General features: G+C 43.3%; 2 protein-coding genes across 2 annotated transcripts in view; one reads left to right on the top strand and one right to left on the bottom strand.

Moving 5' to 3' along the window:
- The window catches only part of LOC139364734 (lysine (K)-specific demethylase 8), a 491,082-nt gene that overhangs the window by 138,272 nt on the left and 336,637 nt on the right, over nt 1-16,173 (top strand). The window lies entirely within an intron of this gene.
- On the bottom strand, nt 269-15,723 carry LOC139423949 (heparan sulfate glucosamine 3-O-sulfotransferase 2-like). Its single transcript, XM_071175608.1, has 2 exons — nt 15,188-15,723; nt 269-1,171 (listed from the first exon to the last, which is right to left on the bottom strand). Exons 1-2 carry the CDS (start codon nt 15,721-15,723, stop codon nt 553-555), a joined length of 1,155 nt encoding a protein of 384 aa, XP_071031709.1. The 3' UTR covers nt 269-552.

The raw sequence follows: 16,173 nt of genomic DNA, 5'->3' as shown, positions 1-16,173 counted from the left end.
ATTTGATACGATAATATGCATGAGGGCATCCATGAACTGTTTTTTACATTCATTATTGTCTTAATTTGACAGAATGCCATTATGATACACATGTTATGCCAAGTTCACATACTATAGCTTTGTCATGTCTGTGATCATACTGTAGCATAGGACAGACATGTTACAACAAATCCCAGCTGTCTCTATACTCTTTATTGTTGTCCATTGAGTTGGAACGATTGACATGGTACAGTGTTGTAAAAGTAACAGGCCTTTGTGAAGAAGCACAATTTAGTTGATGACGAATACTAATTGTGAGATTAAATGGCATGGCAGCATATCTTTCTCTTTTATTTGGTTAACAAAACCGGCATGACGTGAAAGTAGGAACTAGGAAATGATATCAAAGGTCTTAAAGTTAGTGGCAGATTACACACACCTTGTTAAACTCGCACTGAATTTTCAAACATGAAGAGAAATTGGATTTACTTTAAGGTGTCCTCATTCGAATGACTCCACTGAGGTATCCATTTCAATAAGCACATATCACCTGGTATTTTTTTTATCAGATTCTCAATCCCACCTAAAGTCTTGCCCCACCATCTCATAGAATTTGATATTATAAGGCCTATAAAAGTCCCGGAGCTGCTCAATGACCTCCCGGTCGATCTGCACGTGAGTTCTACCCTTTGACTTGCCCAGGCAGCGGGGCTGGCTGCTGCTCTCTGGCTTCTTCAGGCAAGGGAAGCCTTTGGTTCGGTTAAAGTAGAAGTGCTTGTCTGTGATGATGCGTTTGAGACCCAAGAAGTCCTGGACGCGACCCAGCTCCCCCGCCGGGTCCGTGATCAGCCGCTCGCCGCTCACAAAGTGGATCTGGGAGAGGCGAAAGTACTGTAGCCAGTTCTCTAGGTGGAGGATGTACATCCCTATGCGGATAGCGTTCCATGAGGTGTCTACCAGACCCTGGCTACGGTTCTGGAAGGCCAGCTCCTCGAAGGTTGGGATGTCCGGCTTCTTGGACAGAGTCTGTGTGTAGTCTGAGATGGCCCTGGTGACTGGGTTACGCACCACCACAATCAGCTTGGTGTTGGGGGACATACTGGCGATGCGTCTGGGAGCCTCTCTTGTCACAAAGTAGCTGGGGGTTTTCTCCAAGGTGATTTGGCTGTCTAGAGTCCGTGGCATTAGTCCTCTAAATAGGGAAAGACAGAAAGAGAAAAACGCTGATTTAACTTTTATGCCTGGAATCCATTGCATTAGTAATCTAGAAGGGGATAGAATAGTAAAGCAATTTAATTGTCTTGCAGAAATTGTTATCCACTTCGACAGCTGAAAAGGTTTCATGAAAACAACTCCTGTTCCCTATCTCCAGGGTGACAGTGATGCTGAGGGCTGGAGGGAAATCATCCAATCACATTTTAGACTGGTGTTCATAAATCACCATCACCTGCATTAAGGACATCCAACAGAAAAAGATACTTGGGAGAATCTGGGTCACACTAAATAGGTCATCATCTTCATAAAGTTTCTGGGGAAATGCATCTTAAAATGTTTGTAAAGTTTTTCTCATATCTACGGAAACTATATGCATAGCAAAGTAAGGACTAGTGTTCTGATATTTTCCAAGAAAATGTAGAGACTGGCATTGCTCTGGAAATGTCCTTTCATGATTCGAGCAATGGGAGTTAAGAAATGCATCATTCCTGTTTAAAACCTGGGTTATGCAAAAGTTGTATTTAAACATGGAGCCACTAGAGCGCGATGAGCCGAGTAAAGTCCCACCGGCCAAACCCTCCCCTAACCCGAACAACGCTGGGCCAATTGTGCACCGTCCTATGGGACTCCCGGCCACGGTCGGTTGTGGCACAGCCCGGGAATGAACCCGGGTCTGTAGTAGCACCTCTAGCACTGCAATTCAGTGCCTTAGGCCGCTGTACCACTCGGGAGGCCTGAATAGTTCTAAGATACAACTACAACCTACATTTGAACACAACATCATTGTCCATTGGTTAGAACAGAAATGTGTCTTCTGACTTTCCCAACATCTATTGGAAAGCCTCCCCAAAAGAGTGGAGGCTGTTATAGCAGCAAAGGGGGCGACCAACTCCATATTAATGCCTATGATTTTAGAATGAAATGTTTGACTTGAAGGTGTCCACATACATTTGGTCATGTAGTGTACCTTAACAGTCTGATAAATATTGATCCGTTTAGCTTGATTTATGAATCATGTGCTGTTCTGCTGGGTGTCTCAGTTAGCCTTACCAGTTTAGGGCCACAGGCAATCATTAATCTTCCATGGGATGGAAGGAACAGAACAGCAGTAGCACCATCCCCAGAAAACAGCTTTACAGTACGCTAAATACATGCTACTACTGTATATCTCAGGTGCTATGTGATAGAATCCCAACTTAGTTATATCATCAACCTTAACCTATAGTATAGCATATTCTTCCTCTTTCTTCACACTTCCATACATGTATTATTGCGTTGATGGGATTTTAGGGACCTATATAATCTCATGGAGAAAGCTACAGACATTCCAACACTGTTGGGTTATATCATTTCAAACGCTGCCCTTTTCGGTTTCACAGTTCTCACCAACACTGTTAAAAGAAATAGCTGCAATTAAGCATATTACATAAACCTTTTTTTTTAAATCCACACAACCAACACCCAGGATGGTGTTACTGACAGTCTAACACTTCCCCTGGTGCCTGGTGCAGGAGCTGAACGCAGCGTGAACAAGATCTGAAATCCTCACTCTTTTGCTGATGAGAAGGAGTGTTGGTGCTGTACTAGCTTTTGCAGCCGTGCTTCGTAACATTTCTCGACTGCCACAAAGAGGTGCATTTCTTGTCGATTAGGAATGAAAGAAAATCCATCACCTCCTTTAATTTTATTTAATCCACCAAGGTTTCAGACGAGACCAGGACACAAAAAGGTTATGTGCAGCTTTCCATAGAGAAAGCCATAATGGAACATATAATTCAGTGGGATTCTCTTACTTCACACAACCAATCACATTTTCCATTTTCCAAGTACAAGACAACAATGATCCACTGCCTAAAGATGAACATGTGAATGTTGGGGAGCACAAGAAACAACATGACATGTTCACATTATCTCCTGGGTTTGCTGAGTGCCGGGATTGGTTGAACAGAAACCTAGCTTGAATTGAACTTTATTTGTTAATGATTGGAGTGATGAGATGCGCATGTACATTTGCTCTTTAGATTATTCCCCCGTTCTTTTTATCAGCAACTTGTCATGGACAGCTCTACCACTGTTTCATTAACCTGATTTGAATTACATTGGTGGAATTTTCATTAGCATAATCTGCACTTCCATAGTGTTGGGCTACACGTTGTGCATACATTCTCATTTCAGCAGGGGTTTAATCCATGTCATGTATTTGAGAAATGAATTTACCCTCTCGGATCGAACAAATTACATTGTTAAAATAAATGGTCCACCTGCTGTTCTCTGTAGTTTTTATTTTTATTGAACTAACATTTGTTTTACAGATATTGATTCTTATAAATGAAAGCCCATCCACATGATTACAAAACATTCAATTGACCAGAATATAAACCCGCTTCTCATCAAGAAACATTTCATTAACATTTAACTAATACCCAAACCGAGGAGAAGAACAGTTATTCATGTGAGCATACTGACTGCGTTACTGAGAACAAGCACAACCACAGTGGGACGTTAGGAATGGCTCCATGCAACGGTCTGATATCACACCAGAAACTTCCACTAACATGAATTGCCAGTTGCTATTTGCGTTGGTCTCCCTGTATTTAGATGCCTTTTTCAATGGAGGTGCTTGTAGCATAAGAGAGGACGGGAGCAGGCTGTAATTGTAATACGCCAAGGTTACTGTGACATGTTGTAAGCCATTCAGCAGCAGTGTATTCTGTGCTGACACCCTATGGTGCTTGAAGAGAACAGCGAGCACCTTCAGTAGTGTAGCCTTCTAAAAGCCTTCATTGTCGCTCGATAGGCCTACTCTCAAAAGGATAGGGTCACCATGATCACTCCAGCTCTCAATTACTGACAAGCTTTTTGGAGCTCTGGGACAAGGTTACAGATGATATATTGTAAATCATATCAGATAACTCCGTAGAATTAACCATTAGTGAAATATTAATAATGATGTAGAATATAGTTGGAAGGTATATCCACAATGTGGAACTGTACTGCCATTGCACACATTTTGACACATTGAGTACACCCACACACACACACATATATCTATAAAGCTGGCAGTAACTGGCATTTTGTGTCATGAATCAAAGTTGTAGAGAGATGGATGGGCTCCCCGCTCTGATCATCATCCGGATCCTGTGAGCTGGAACTAAATTGACTGGAATAATTTACAGCCGTCTCCTGTTCAGGTTATTGGTGAAACTCTGAGAGGAGTCAGGATGCGTTACAGGCTTGGCTGTGACATTTTAATCCCTCTAATGAATCGAGGTGTGGAGGATCTATCCCAACATTGTAAATGTGCCCAGTGCTCACAAGATTGCAAAGAGATAGCAATTCCCCCCTCACCGGTAAAAACACACGTGTGTATTTAATATCCTCCCCTGACAGATGTGTTGAGACCAACACCTAAAAATCATGTCTGGCATACTGTTACATTAAAAGTGCCAAAGGATGTGCTGAGTTCCCTTGGCTGCTAACGTGGCTCCACTGAACAAGTCAACATTGTACAGACACACAGGCACCAGCTATATCAGGCATGTAAGACCGTAGCAGCAGGTAAAGGTCGGCTTTGGATCATCTCCTTCAGCACAATCAATTAACCCAGACCTCGCCAGTGTAACTTCATTGATGTTTCAAATCAAGAGGGAATTGAGTGCATTGTAAGAGTCCTCAGTAAATATTTGCTCGTGAACCACAGTAGAGCGTATACATTACTTTGGTATGGTCATTTGCAGATCTTTTGATGTGGACGAAATGGAATGTGTGTGACGGCAGATGCACATGGAACACCTGTAGCATCTCTAAGGTTGAGCTAAAATGTAGCACAGCATCTTTCAGTAGATGTAGAGAACATGTGCAGCCTCTCTAAGGTTGAGTTAAAACATAGCATAGCATGTTTCAATAGATGTACAGAGTCAGGTATTGATGTGGCTAAGTCAATAACTCAATCATGAAGTATTCTGCTTAATCTTAAACCTATGTGGCACAGGAGGTTGGTGGCACCTTAATTGGGGAGGACGGGCTCGTGGTAATGGCTGGAGCGGTATCAGTGGAATGGTATCAAACACATCAAATATTGTTTGATGCTGTTCCATTTGCTCTGTTCCAGACATTATTATGAGCCGTCCTCCCCTCAGCAGCCTCCACTGCATTGATGATTTTGTTTGCCTTCTTCAGTGTTGTATTCACGTCCTCCACGTTCAAGCTATCATCCACTGTCAGTAGAAAGGCTGTGGAGGTGACACACTGTTTTCAACAGAATTAATCCAGGCCTCATGGTACTAATTACCCAGCTTTATGATGAGTCGGAGGATTGGACAGTAATGCGAGGGCCAGGCCTGATCTGATTGGGATTTAAATTGGAAACCATCAATCATGACAAGCAGGCAGCGTCCCTGCAACAGACAGACAGACGGAGAGATTTAGAGAGTGGCCCCTATCTCTGGCAGAGCAGAACGGGTCTGTCATCACACAGACTAATAATGAACCCTGCCTATTATACAACACACATCTTGTGAGTTACTGTCTACTAACCAGGGACAGGGAACATGGTGACTTCAACGTATCCATTATCTGTGGTGTTGGGATGGCCTCGGCTCAAGCGGGGGTTATTTGGAAAAGCCCCTGATTAAATTATTACAAAGGTCTCATGGCTCATCATGGTCACTTCCAAACGATCTGTAGAACGTAAGACGAAGTGAGATCAGTGCAGGGAAAAGCCTGGGATTTAGAGCATGTCTATACTGCTTTCTTGGTGGATGCTAAGAGCATGTTGTTGAAGTGTCATGTTATACAGTATTGCATGTGGATTTCAAAGCTTTCTCACATACCTCTATTACCGGGCCCTGAATTATATTCACATTCACATAGACAGTCATACTCTTATCCATTGGTTTCATTCTGAAGCCTTTCATCTTCCAATTTGTATGACATCTCACAACAATACAGTGAATACTATCTAAGGTTATAGGATCCAGGGAAAGGTAATACCAGTATGTGAGAAAGCTTTTAAATCATTATAGTGTATTGCTACAAACCACGGTATGTGTCTATGTTTAAGGTTTGGCTCCGTCATATCTTCAATGACACACAGAGGGTTAATTTGTACAGACCATTTTATGTTACGGTTGCAAACAACCCAGATTGCAATTACACAGCTTCATGTGTTCTAATGCACAAAGCTGTTATAAAACCAGAGTCGCTATACAACCGCATTACCAACTGCAGTCTACTCCCCTCGCCTGGTACGAAGGAAATAGCTTCATTCTGTCTCCACTGGAAAAGATTATCTTATTAATATTTCACTCACTCCCATTTCTGCTGGAATGACGTCCAAGCATTAATCACCAGTCAGCAGTGACAGAAGCTGGTCTCAATGGAAGTCAATTAAGGGTTACCGAGCAACGTCCCAGGCAGCAATACTGAAGCCAGGTCAGCTGGTTGGTTAACTAGACAAAGAAATCAGTTATAGTCAACTGCCAAGACAACCAGCAGCAGGTTTTATTCAATTTAAAACAAAGCTCTGATCTGTTCTGTACACACCTTGTCAATCTTTTCCAGAGTAAACTATGTTTTTACATCAGGACTCTCCTGTTTGTCTGTATGGGAAACAAATAATTCAGAATCCGAATCAGTCTGACCTCAATGATGTCTGATTTAGTCATGTTGGCTCTGCGCTACGTTTCACAGAAATGACAATACATTGGAATATTCTAAACCACTGAGGATGTTTTGAGACAATTGCTCTCCTGAAGCGATAAAGCATTGAATTAAGGCGAACCAAATGCTGTTACTGTGTCTGACTTTGATGTGGGAAAGTGTCCAACTATCCAAAAATGAAGACACTCATCGGAAGACCCCGAAATCCATGGCTGGCAAGCTGCACATCCTCAGATGAGCATTTCAGTTAATTGTGTAAATGTTTCAGATGAATTAACTGCGGCTCAGCTGCCAATTTCAATGAAACACAGTGTAAACAAAACTATTTCAGTGCATGTCAGCCTGTCCTCACATCCTGTTCAGTTTAAACTTGTTTCCTCCTGTCACATTTCCCCCTGCCTGTCTTTGCAAAAGGCTTTCTGCTGAACTGCAGGGAGTAATGGAAAACATTACCAACGCATAATGAGACACAGCAAATATTCATTCAGTCTGCAGTTGAAATACAAATGGTTCCAAAGACACCTGGAATATAGTAGAGATAGGAAATATTGGAATATTCCTGGCAAGGAATCAATTCAAATCCAAATCAAATTGTATTTGCCACATGCGCCAAACACAACAGGTGTGTAGACCTTATAGTGAAATGCTTACTTACAAGCCCTTAACCAACAATGCTTTAAGAAGTTAATAAAAATAAAAAAAATAAGTGTGAAAAAATAGATAAGTAAAAAATATACATTTTTAAAGTAACAAATAATTAAACAGCAGCAGTGAAATAACAAGAGAGACTATATACAGGGGGTACCGGTACAGAGTCAATGTGCGGGGGCACTGGTTAGTGGAGGTAATTGAGGTAGTATGTACACGTAGGCAGAGTTAAAGTGACTTTGCATAGATTATAAACAGAGAGTAGCAGCAGCGTAAAAGAGGGGTCTGGGTAGCCCTTTGATTAGCTGTTCGGGATTCTTATGGTTTGAGGGAAGAAGCAATTAAGAAGCTTTTTGGACCTAGACTTGACGCTCCGATACCGCTTGTTGTGAGGTAGCAGAGAGAGCAGTGTGGCTGGAGTCTGACAATTTTTAGGGCTTTCCTCTGACACAGAGGTTCTGGGTGGCAGGAGGATTGGCTCCAGTGATGTACTGGACCATACACACTACCCTCTGTAAGTGCCTTGCGGTCGGAGGCTGAGCAGTTGCCATACCAGGCAATGATGCAACCTGTCAGGATGCTCTCGATGGTGCAGCTGCAGAACCTTTTGAGGATCTGAGGACTCATGCTAAATCTTTTCAGTCTCCTGAGGGGGAATAGACTTTGTCGTGCCCTCTTCGCGACTGTCTTGGTGTGTTTGGACCATGATAGTTTGTTGGTGATGTGGACACCAAGGAACTTGAAGCTCTCAACCTGTTCCACTACAGCCCCATCGATGAGAATGGGGGCGTGCTCGGTCCTCCTTTTCCTGTAGGCCACAGTTATCTCCTTTGTCTTGAACACGTTGAGGGAGAGGTTGTTGTCCTGGCACCACACGACCAGGTCTCTGACCTCCTCTCTATAGGCTGACTCATCATTGTAGGTGATCAGGCCTACCACTGTTGTGTCATCGGGACAATTGATGATGGTGTTGGAGTCGTGCCTGGCCATGCAGTCATGAGTGAACAGGGAGAACAGAAGGAGACTAAGCACAAACCCCTGAGGGGTCCCCGTGTTGAGGATCAGAGTGGCAGATGTGTTGTTACCTACTCTTACCACCTGGAGGCGGCCCGTCAGGAAGTCCAGGATCCAGTTGCAGAGGGAGGTGTTTAGTCCCAGGGTCCTTAGCTTAGTGATTAGCTTTGAGGGCACTATGGTGTTGAACGCTGAGCTGTAGTCAATAAATAGCATTCTCTCACAGGAGTTCCTTTTGTCCAGGTGAGAAAGGGCAGTGTTGAGTGCAATAGAGATTGCATCATCTGTGGATTTTTTGGGGCAGTATGCAAATTGGAGTGGGTCTAGGGTTTGTGGGATAATGTTGTTGATGTGAGCCATGACCAGCCTTTCAAAGCACTTCATGGCTACAGATGTGAGTGCTACGGGTCAGTAGTCATTTAGGTAGTAGTGATTTAGTGTTCTTGGGCACAGGAACTATGGTGGTCTGCACTTGCCAGTTGGTCAGCGCATGCTTGGAGTACACGTCCTGGTAATCCGTCTGGCCCTGCAGTCTTGTGAATGCTGACCTTTTTAAAGGTCTTAATCACATCGGCTACTGAGAGTGTTATCACACAGTCTTCCGGAACAGTTGGTGCTCTCATGCATGTTTCAGTGTTACTTGCCTCGAAGCAAGCATAGAAGTAATTTAGCTCGTCTGGTAGGTCTGTGTCACTGGGCAGCTCGTGGCTGTGCTTCCCTTTGTAGTCTGTAATAGTTTGCAAGCCCTTCCACATCAGAGGAGCGTTGGAGCCGGTGTAGTATGATTCCATCTTTGTATTGACGCTTTGCCTGTTTGATGGTTTGTTGGAGGGCATAGCGGATTTTCTTATAAGCTTCCGGGTTATAGTCCCACTCTTTGAAAGCGGCAGCTCTACCCTTTAGCTCAGTGCGAATGTTGCCTATAATCCGTGGCTTCTGTTTGCGGTATGTACGTACGGTCACTGTGGGGAAGACGGCATCAACGCACTTATTGATGAAGCCAGTGACTGATGTGGTGTACTCCTCAATGCCATCGGAAGAATCCCGGAACATATTCCAGTCTGTGCTTGCAAAAACAGTCCTGTAGCTTAGCATCTGCTTCATCTGACCACTTTCTTATTGACCGAGTCACTAGTGCTTCCTGCTTTAGTTTTTGCTTGTAAGCAGGAATCAGGAGGATAGAATTATGGTCAGATTTGCCAAATAGAACGTGGGGGAGAGCTTTGTACGTGTCTCTGTGCATGGAATAAAGGTGGTCTAGAGTTGTTTTCCTTCTGCTGCACATTTAACATGCTGATAGAAGCGCCACCTCTGGATGAGCGTTTTCCTGTTTGCTTATGTCCGTATACAGCTCATTGAGTGCCAGCATCAGTGCCAGCATCAGTCTGCGGCGGTATATAGACAGCTACTAAAAATATAGATGTAAATAATGTGGTCTACAGCTTATCATGAAATACTCTATCTCAGGCGAGCAAAACATCAAGACTTCCTTGGAATTCGTGCACCAGCTGCTGTTTACAAATATACATAGGCCGCCGCCCCTTGTCTTACCAGAGGCCACTGTTCTATCCTGCCGAAAAAGATTGAAACCCGCCAGCTGTATGTTAATCATGTCGTCGTTCAGCCACGACTCAGTGAAACATGAGATATTACTTTTTTAATGTCCCTGGTAGGATATACGTGCTCGTAGTTCGTCTATTTTATTATAGATTGATTGTACGTTGGCTAATAGGACCGATGGTAAAGGTAGGTAGATTATCCTCTCCATGACGGATCCTTACAAGGCACCCGGACAGTCGTCCACGATATCTTTGTCTTTTCCTCCTGCGAATGACAGGGATGAGGGCCTTGTCGGGTGTCTGGAGCAAATTCTTCCCGTCCAACTCGTTGAAGAAGATGAATTCCTCCAGTACGGGTTGAGTAATCGATGCCCTGATATCAATAAGTTATTTTCGGTCAATAGACACGGTGGCAGAAACATTATGTAGAAAACGAGTTACAAATAGCGCAAAAAAACATACACAATAGCACAATTGGTTATGGGATCGTAAAACGGCGGCCATCTCCTTGGGTGCCATTATCATTCCGGAAAATGTTTGAGGTGTGTATACTATGTAATTGTAGTAACTAGTCTAGACTCCATGAAAAACAGTTTGAACAGAGTTGTGCATATCCCCATTTAATTCAACTCAATTTACTACAGTCAAAACTACACATTTATTTAATCACATTATACATTTATAGGTTTGGTGTCAGCCATGTTAGATTCTGTCTCTCAGAATAGTGTCATTGTGTGGCCTTGCCTCCAGGGTGGCCTACCACTCTCAACAGCCCTTAATGTTCTGTACAGCTGGGTTACCTACAGTTGGTAAAGGCTCTATCCCTGATCCTGAGTAGGAAGCTCACAACACCACTACCTCTGTCTCTTGCTGCTGGCAACTCCAGTTAATGACTTATTCAATACAAAATCCTAATACAAAAACCTCACTGTGCCATGGTGTCTTTGGGGGATATTCCCGAGAGGAGTTGTTTTTGTAATTAATGTTAACTGCTACATGTTTCTGAGCTATATCGGGATTAAGACTCCTCATTACTAGTGGAGAGAGATGCCTGGGTCAGTGGAATGTGCAGTTCCCTCCGTTAAATGAGCAGCAGACAACTTTCTGTCCTCGTCAACCTTTCTGACGCTAGAGTTCCGGGGCTCAGTATCCTCCCTGAGCCAATTAATGGTGGACCTAGAGAATACTCATGGCTGAAGCAGATTCTACGAGGCCTCTTGCACAATTTGAACAGGGAATCAGGGAATCTATTTGATGTGCGTCTGACTCCTGTAAAATCAGTAGAGCTGAGATGCCCTTTTAAGTTCTGATGCTGATGGTGTGTAGTGATGCGGATTTGTTAGATGTTTTTGATCGTGTGCGAAAATTGAAAAACGCGTCCACGAAGAGTTGCGGAATTGGTTGCAGTATAATGTATGATTCAGCTGCCCCTTATATAGTCACAGGGATGGAGAGACACTCACATCCAATCTAAATGAGGCCAAATGGGTCTTATTCTATTCTGGAGATCAAGTAATGAACACTGCACTATTTCACTGTCGTCGCACAGGTCTGTCACTTACAATGGGGTGAAAATAGTTGGATTATGCAAGTAATGCACAATTAAAAAGATTAAAAATAGAGGACAGTCTATCACGGTGCCTCATTAGACGATGGTGACAATCGTATTATTTAATGCTGAGACCAGGTCGTATTAGTTCTAGTCTGCATAAAGTTTCAGCCACCATGACTGAGGTGAACTAATACAGCAAACACTCATTACATTTAAATGGATGGTGTCTCATGTCTTGGACTGAAATAAAATGAAAAATAAGACTCTCTAAAGCACATTATTAAAGGTGATTTGTATGGAACTTCTGACGTTAATCAGCCAATTTATCTTTCTCATTACTGGCGGCATTTATGTGGCTCTTATTGCAAGATGTCAGTGGCTAAACTAAAATTGCTTTCAGAGGGGATTAGAGACACTGTTGCTAGGTCCTGGCCTCTGTGGCATTTTAATTAATCAGTCCCCAAATAGTACTGATGAATTTAGAGCCTGTTTGTGTGTGTGTGTGTGTGTGTGTGTGTGTGTGTGTGTGTGTGTGTGTGTGTGTGTGTGTGTGTGTGTGTGTGTGTGTGTGTGTGTGTGTGTGTGTGTGTGCATGCATGGGGGAGGGTATGTAAGTGTGAGTGTAATTAATAATTAACGTGAAACTAATTATATGAATACAGTATCTACTATGTTGGCACTATATTGGCACAAGCCTACTGCACACTAACTTCCCGCTGTTCTATTAGTCTAATATTAGCATTATTGAAGTTATATTATAGGCCTATTCTTAACCTCCAGAGCTAAGTGTGTGAAAAAGCACTGCTACGTCAAGTCCTCAGCCCTGAACTGAATGCCTCCAGGTCCCTTTTATTGATTTAAGCAGTTCCCCATGGGTGAGTCTGACTCAACTGACTTAAACACAGCAGGTATAAATGGCATCACACTGCGATGGGACAGTGAGCACACACCACAACTTACTGGGCTTAGGGAGAGCTGCTGGGTGATTTCACTAGAGTGGCCTGTCTGACAGAACCTCCTACAGAACAGAACACTTTCTAATGGCACATTCTTTGTTTCATTGGGTTTTCTCTCTCTGCTAAGTGTAGATGCGACCCATGAGAGTTCCCTGCTCGGGTTCACTCAACAGGCACCATGTTCTGTCAGAGAGGAGAATGTGACACCTGTGTAATGCCTGCTTTTAGGCATGCAGGTACCATCTTCAGCAAAGGTCTTACGGCTGCCAAGGGATGAGAGCAGGTAGAGTCACACAACTGAGCCAAGCTGAGCTGAGATTTACTGGATCTGGCCATGCTGGAAAGGATCATGTGAAAGGAAAATATAAAAGCCAGCGCGGTACTGTTGGGTAGGCACAATAATGAGAAAAGGCTATTACTCTTCTATGGACTTCGTTTTCCAAGGTCTGACTCGTGGGTACGAGACAGCGCCAGTGTCCCGTCTCATCGATGTACAGTACACTGGAGGGGCATCCCGTTAGATGGAAGGCAGGAGGAGTCCTACCTTGTCCGAGGTCACTAATCAATATTAGCCATGTTTCTGCTGGAGAGCGTTTCTTAAAAGTCTGCCCCTGAAAATATCTATTACCGTTGATCTGCATGTTTACTTACTGAAATTCGACACTGCAGCTATACTGTGGCATTTCAACCTGGGTATCAAGCCAAAGTAACTTCATCCTGGATTTGGGGCATGATTTACTTGTAATGCTTACGATTCCAATTGCTTTCGGTCTGAGTGTTTCTTTTACTCTGGTATTCCAAAATATTTGTATGCCTTGGGAAATCAAATCTTTAGATCAATTATCTCACAAACTACACTATATGGTATGTGGCTCCCCCTTCAAATTAGCAGATTTGACTATTTCAGTCACACCATTGCTGACAGGTGTATAAAATTGAGCACACAGCTGTGAAATCTCCATAGACAAACATTGGCAGCAGAATGGCCTTACTGAAGCGCTCACTGACTTTCAACAAGTCCGTTTGTCAAATTTCTGCCCTGCTACAGCTGCCCCGGTCAACTGTTGTTATTGTGAAGTGGCAACGTCTAGGAGCAACAACGGCTCAGCCGCAAAGTGGTAGGCCACACAAGCTCACAGAACGGGACCACCGAGTGCTGAAGCGCATAGCGAGTAGAAATCATCTGTGTTCGGTTGCAGCACTCACTACTGTGTTCCAAACTGCCTCTGGAAGCAATGTCAGCACAATAACTGTTTGTCAGGAGCTTCATGAAATGGGTTTCTATGGACGAGCAGCCGCACACAAGCCTAAGATCACCATGTGCAATGCCAAGCTTCGGCTGGAGTGGTGTAAAGCTCGCCACCGTGGAGCAGTGGAAACGGGTTCTCTGGAGTGATGAATCACGCTTCACCAACTGGCAGTCCGACGGACGAATCTGGGTTTGGCGGATGGCAGGAGAACTCTACCTGCCCCAATGCATAGTGCCAACTGTAAAGTTTGGAGGATGAGGAATAATAGTCTGGGGCTGTTTTTCATGGTTCGGGGTAGGCCGCTTAGTTCCAGTGAAGGGAAAACGTAACGCTACAGCATATAATGACATTCTAGATGATTCTGTGCTTCCAACTTTTCCTGTTTCAGCATGACAATGCCCCCATGCACAAAGCGAGGTCCATACAGAAAAGGTTTGTCGAGATCAGTGTTGAAAGAACTTGACTGGCCTGCACAGAGCCCTGACCTCAACCCCATTGAACACTTTAGGAATGAATTGGAACGACGACTGCGACCCAACCTCACTAATGCTCTTGTGGCTGAATGGAAGCAAGTCTTACCAGAAGAGTGGAGGTTGTTATAGCAGCAATGGGGGAACCAACATCCATATCAATACCCATAATTTTGGAATGAGATGTTCGACGAGCAGGTGTCCACATCATTTTTGGTCATGTAGTGTATCTACACTGAGAATACAAAACATGAATAACACCTGCACTTTCCATGAAATAGACTGACCAGGTGAATCCAGGTGAAAGCAATAATCCCTTATTGACGTCACTTGTTAAATCCACTTCAATTACTGTAGACGAAGGGGAGGAAACAGTTAAAGAAGGACATTTAAGCCTTGCGACAATTGAGACATGGATTGTGTGTACTGTATATCATTCAGAGGGTGAATGGGCAAGACAAAATATTGAAGCGCCTTTGAGTGAGGTATGATAGTAGGTGCCAGGCACACTGGTTTATGTCAAGAACAACATGAAAAACGTTCTAGACTTTCATGAACACAATCCTGGGACTGTCAAGTACACACCCTGGTACACACTTTTTAAGTTGACTAATAATGTCAGAGATACACATTAGAATAGAATGGATATAGATGCAATACACCCAAGCATATCTATATTATCTCAAAGGCAGGCCTACACACATTAGGTTGTAAGAAGTTATAAACCTACTTAGCCTAAGCCTACTGTTGTGCCTACTGTTGTGACAAATTCCTTTGTAGGGTAAAGTGCACTTGTTCAACAAATAAAACATTGAAAATGAAAATATATCATAAACAGACAAATTAGTTTAATATATATGTAAATCAACGTGACATTTCGTACCTGTACCAGTCCAATCCTCTGTCATAGTTTCTATCGAAAAAGTGGGGCTCTGTTCCAAGCGCGCGCACATCTGGATGAATTCGAATGAACTCCAGCACCGCTCTGGTGCCGCCCTTCTTCACCCCGATGATTAGTGCGTTAGGTAACTTTTTGTTTCCATATTTCTGTGCAACAGTAATATTATATTCGGATGGGGCAATACTCCGTTTGTGAGTGATGGGCAAGGCAGAATTTCTACTTTGGTTGCGAGCATTACTTGATCCTTGGTGAGTGAGTGCCACGTTTAAAGTCTCATCCAGAGCAGTCCTCCTGTCCGCGATGCAATCTTTTTGCAGAAGTTTTTCGCTTCCTACGTTCTTGTGATTGAGGCACCCTTTTTCCTCATAACTCTGGGTTGGCATGATTGTACCACAACAAAACAGTATGCTGTAGCATAAATATGTGAAGGACAATGAAATTGTGAATATAAAAATAAATCGTTTGCTCAACCTATTTGAAGATGGCACGATTCGGTTTGACATGAACCTATATGCCATATCTCCATGGGCCAAGGGACTGCATGTTTATCTTCTGTGCTGCGCCTGGACTGCGGTGTCTCCTTGTGGTACCGGACTCTGCCTCTGCCAACATCACAATACGACAGAATACCAGGTAAATGTTCCTCCAAGAAATTACATGTGCACAATTTGCATCGTTTCCAATTAAACAATTGTTGGATAACTTTGGAGTAAATTGATATCAGCCATTTTCTTGGAAAAAGTAGAATGATTCCGCCTAAATGTGTTCATATAGTTTGAGTGGTAGGATGATTGCATCAGGAATATTAACTAATTGCATAATATTTTGTCGAAACACTTAAACCCCCACGGAGTCGTTATCCTCAATCCCATTCTTCGTTTTCCTCAATCCGTTGTTCTGGGTAAAATATGCCGTTTGTTGGATAATGAGGAGTGACTTTGGAAACCTGCCGAAATCCAAAAATCTGC

This window comes from Oncorhynchus clarkii, chromosome 13 (assembly GCF_045791955.1).
Source record: "Oncorhynchus clarkii lewisi isolate Uvic-CL-2024 chromosome 13, UVic_Ocla_1.0, whole genome shotgun sequence".
In the NCBI taxonomy this organism is placed as follows: domain Eukaryota; kingdom Metazoa; phylum Chordata; class Actinopteri; order Salmoniformes; family Salmonidae; genus Oncorhynchus; species Oncorhynchus clarkii.
This window is presented reverse-complemented; position numbering and strand designations above follow the sequence as displayed.

Coding starts and splice junctions, on each gene's coding strand:
- LOC139423949 (XM_071175608.1), bottom strand. CDS start 15,723: ATGGCATATAGGTTCATGTCAAACCGAATCGTGCCATCTTCAAATAGG. Junction 1,172..15,187: donor AGAGGATTGGACTGGTACAG/GTACGAAATGTC, acceptor TTCCCTATTTAG/AGGACTAATGCCACGGACTC.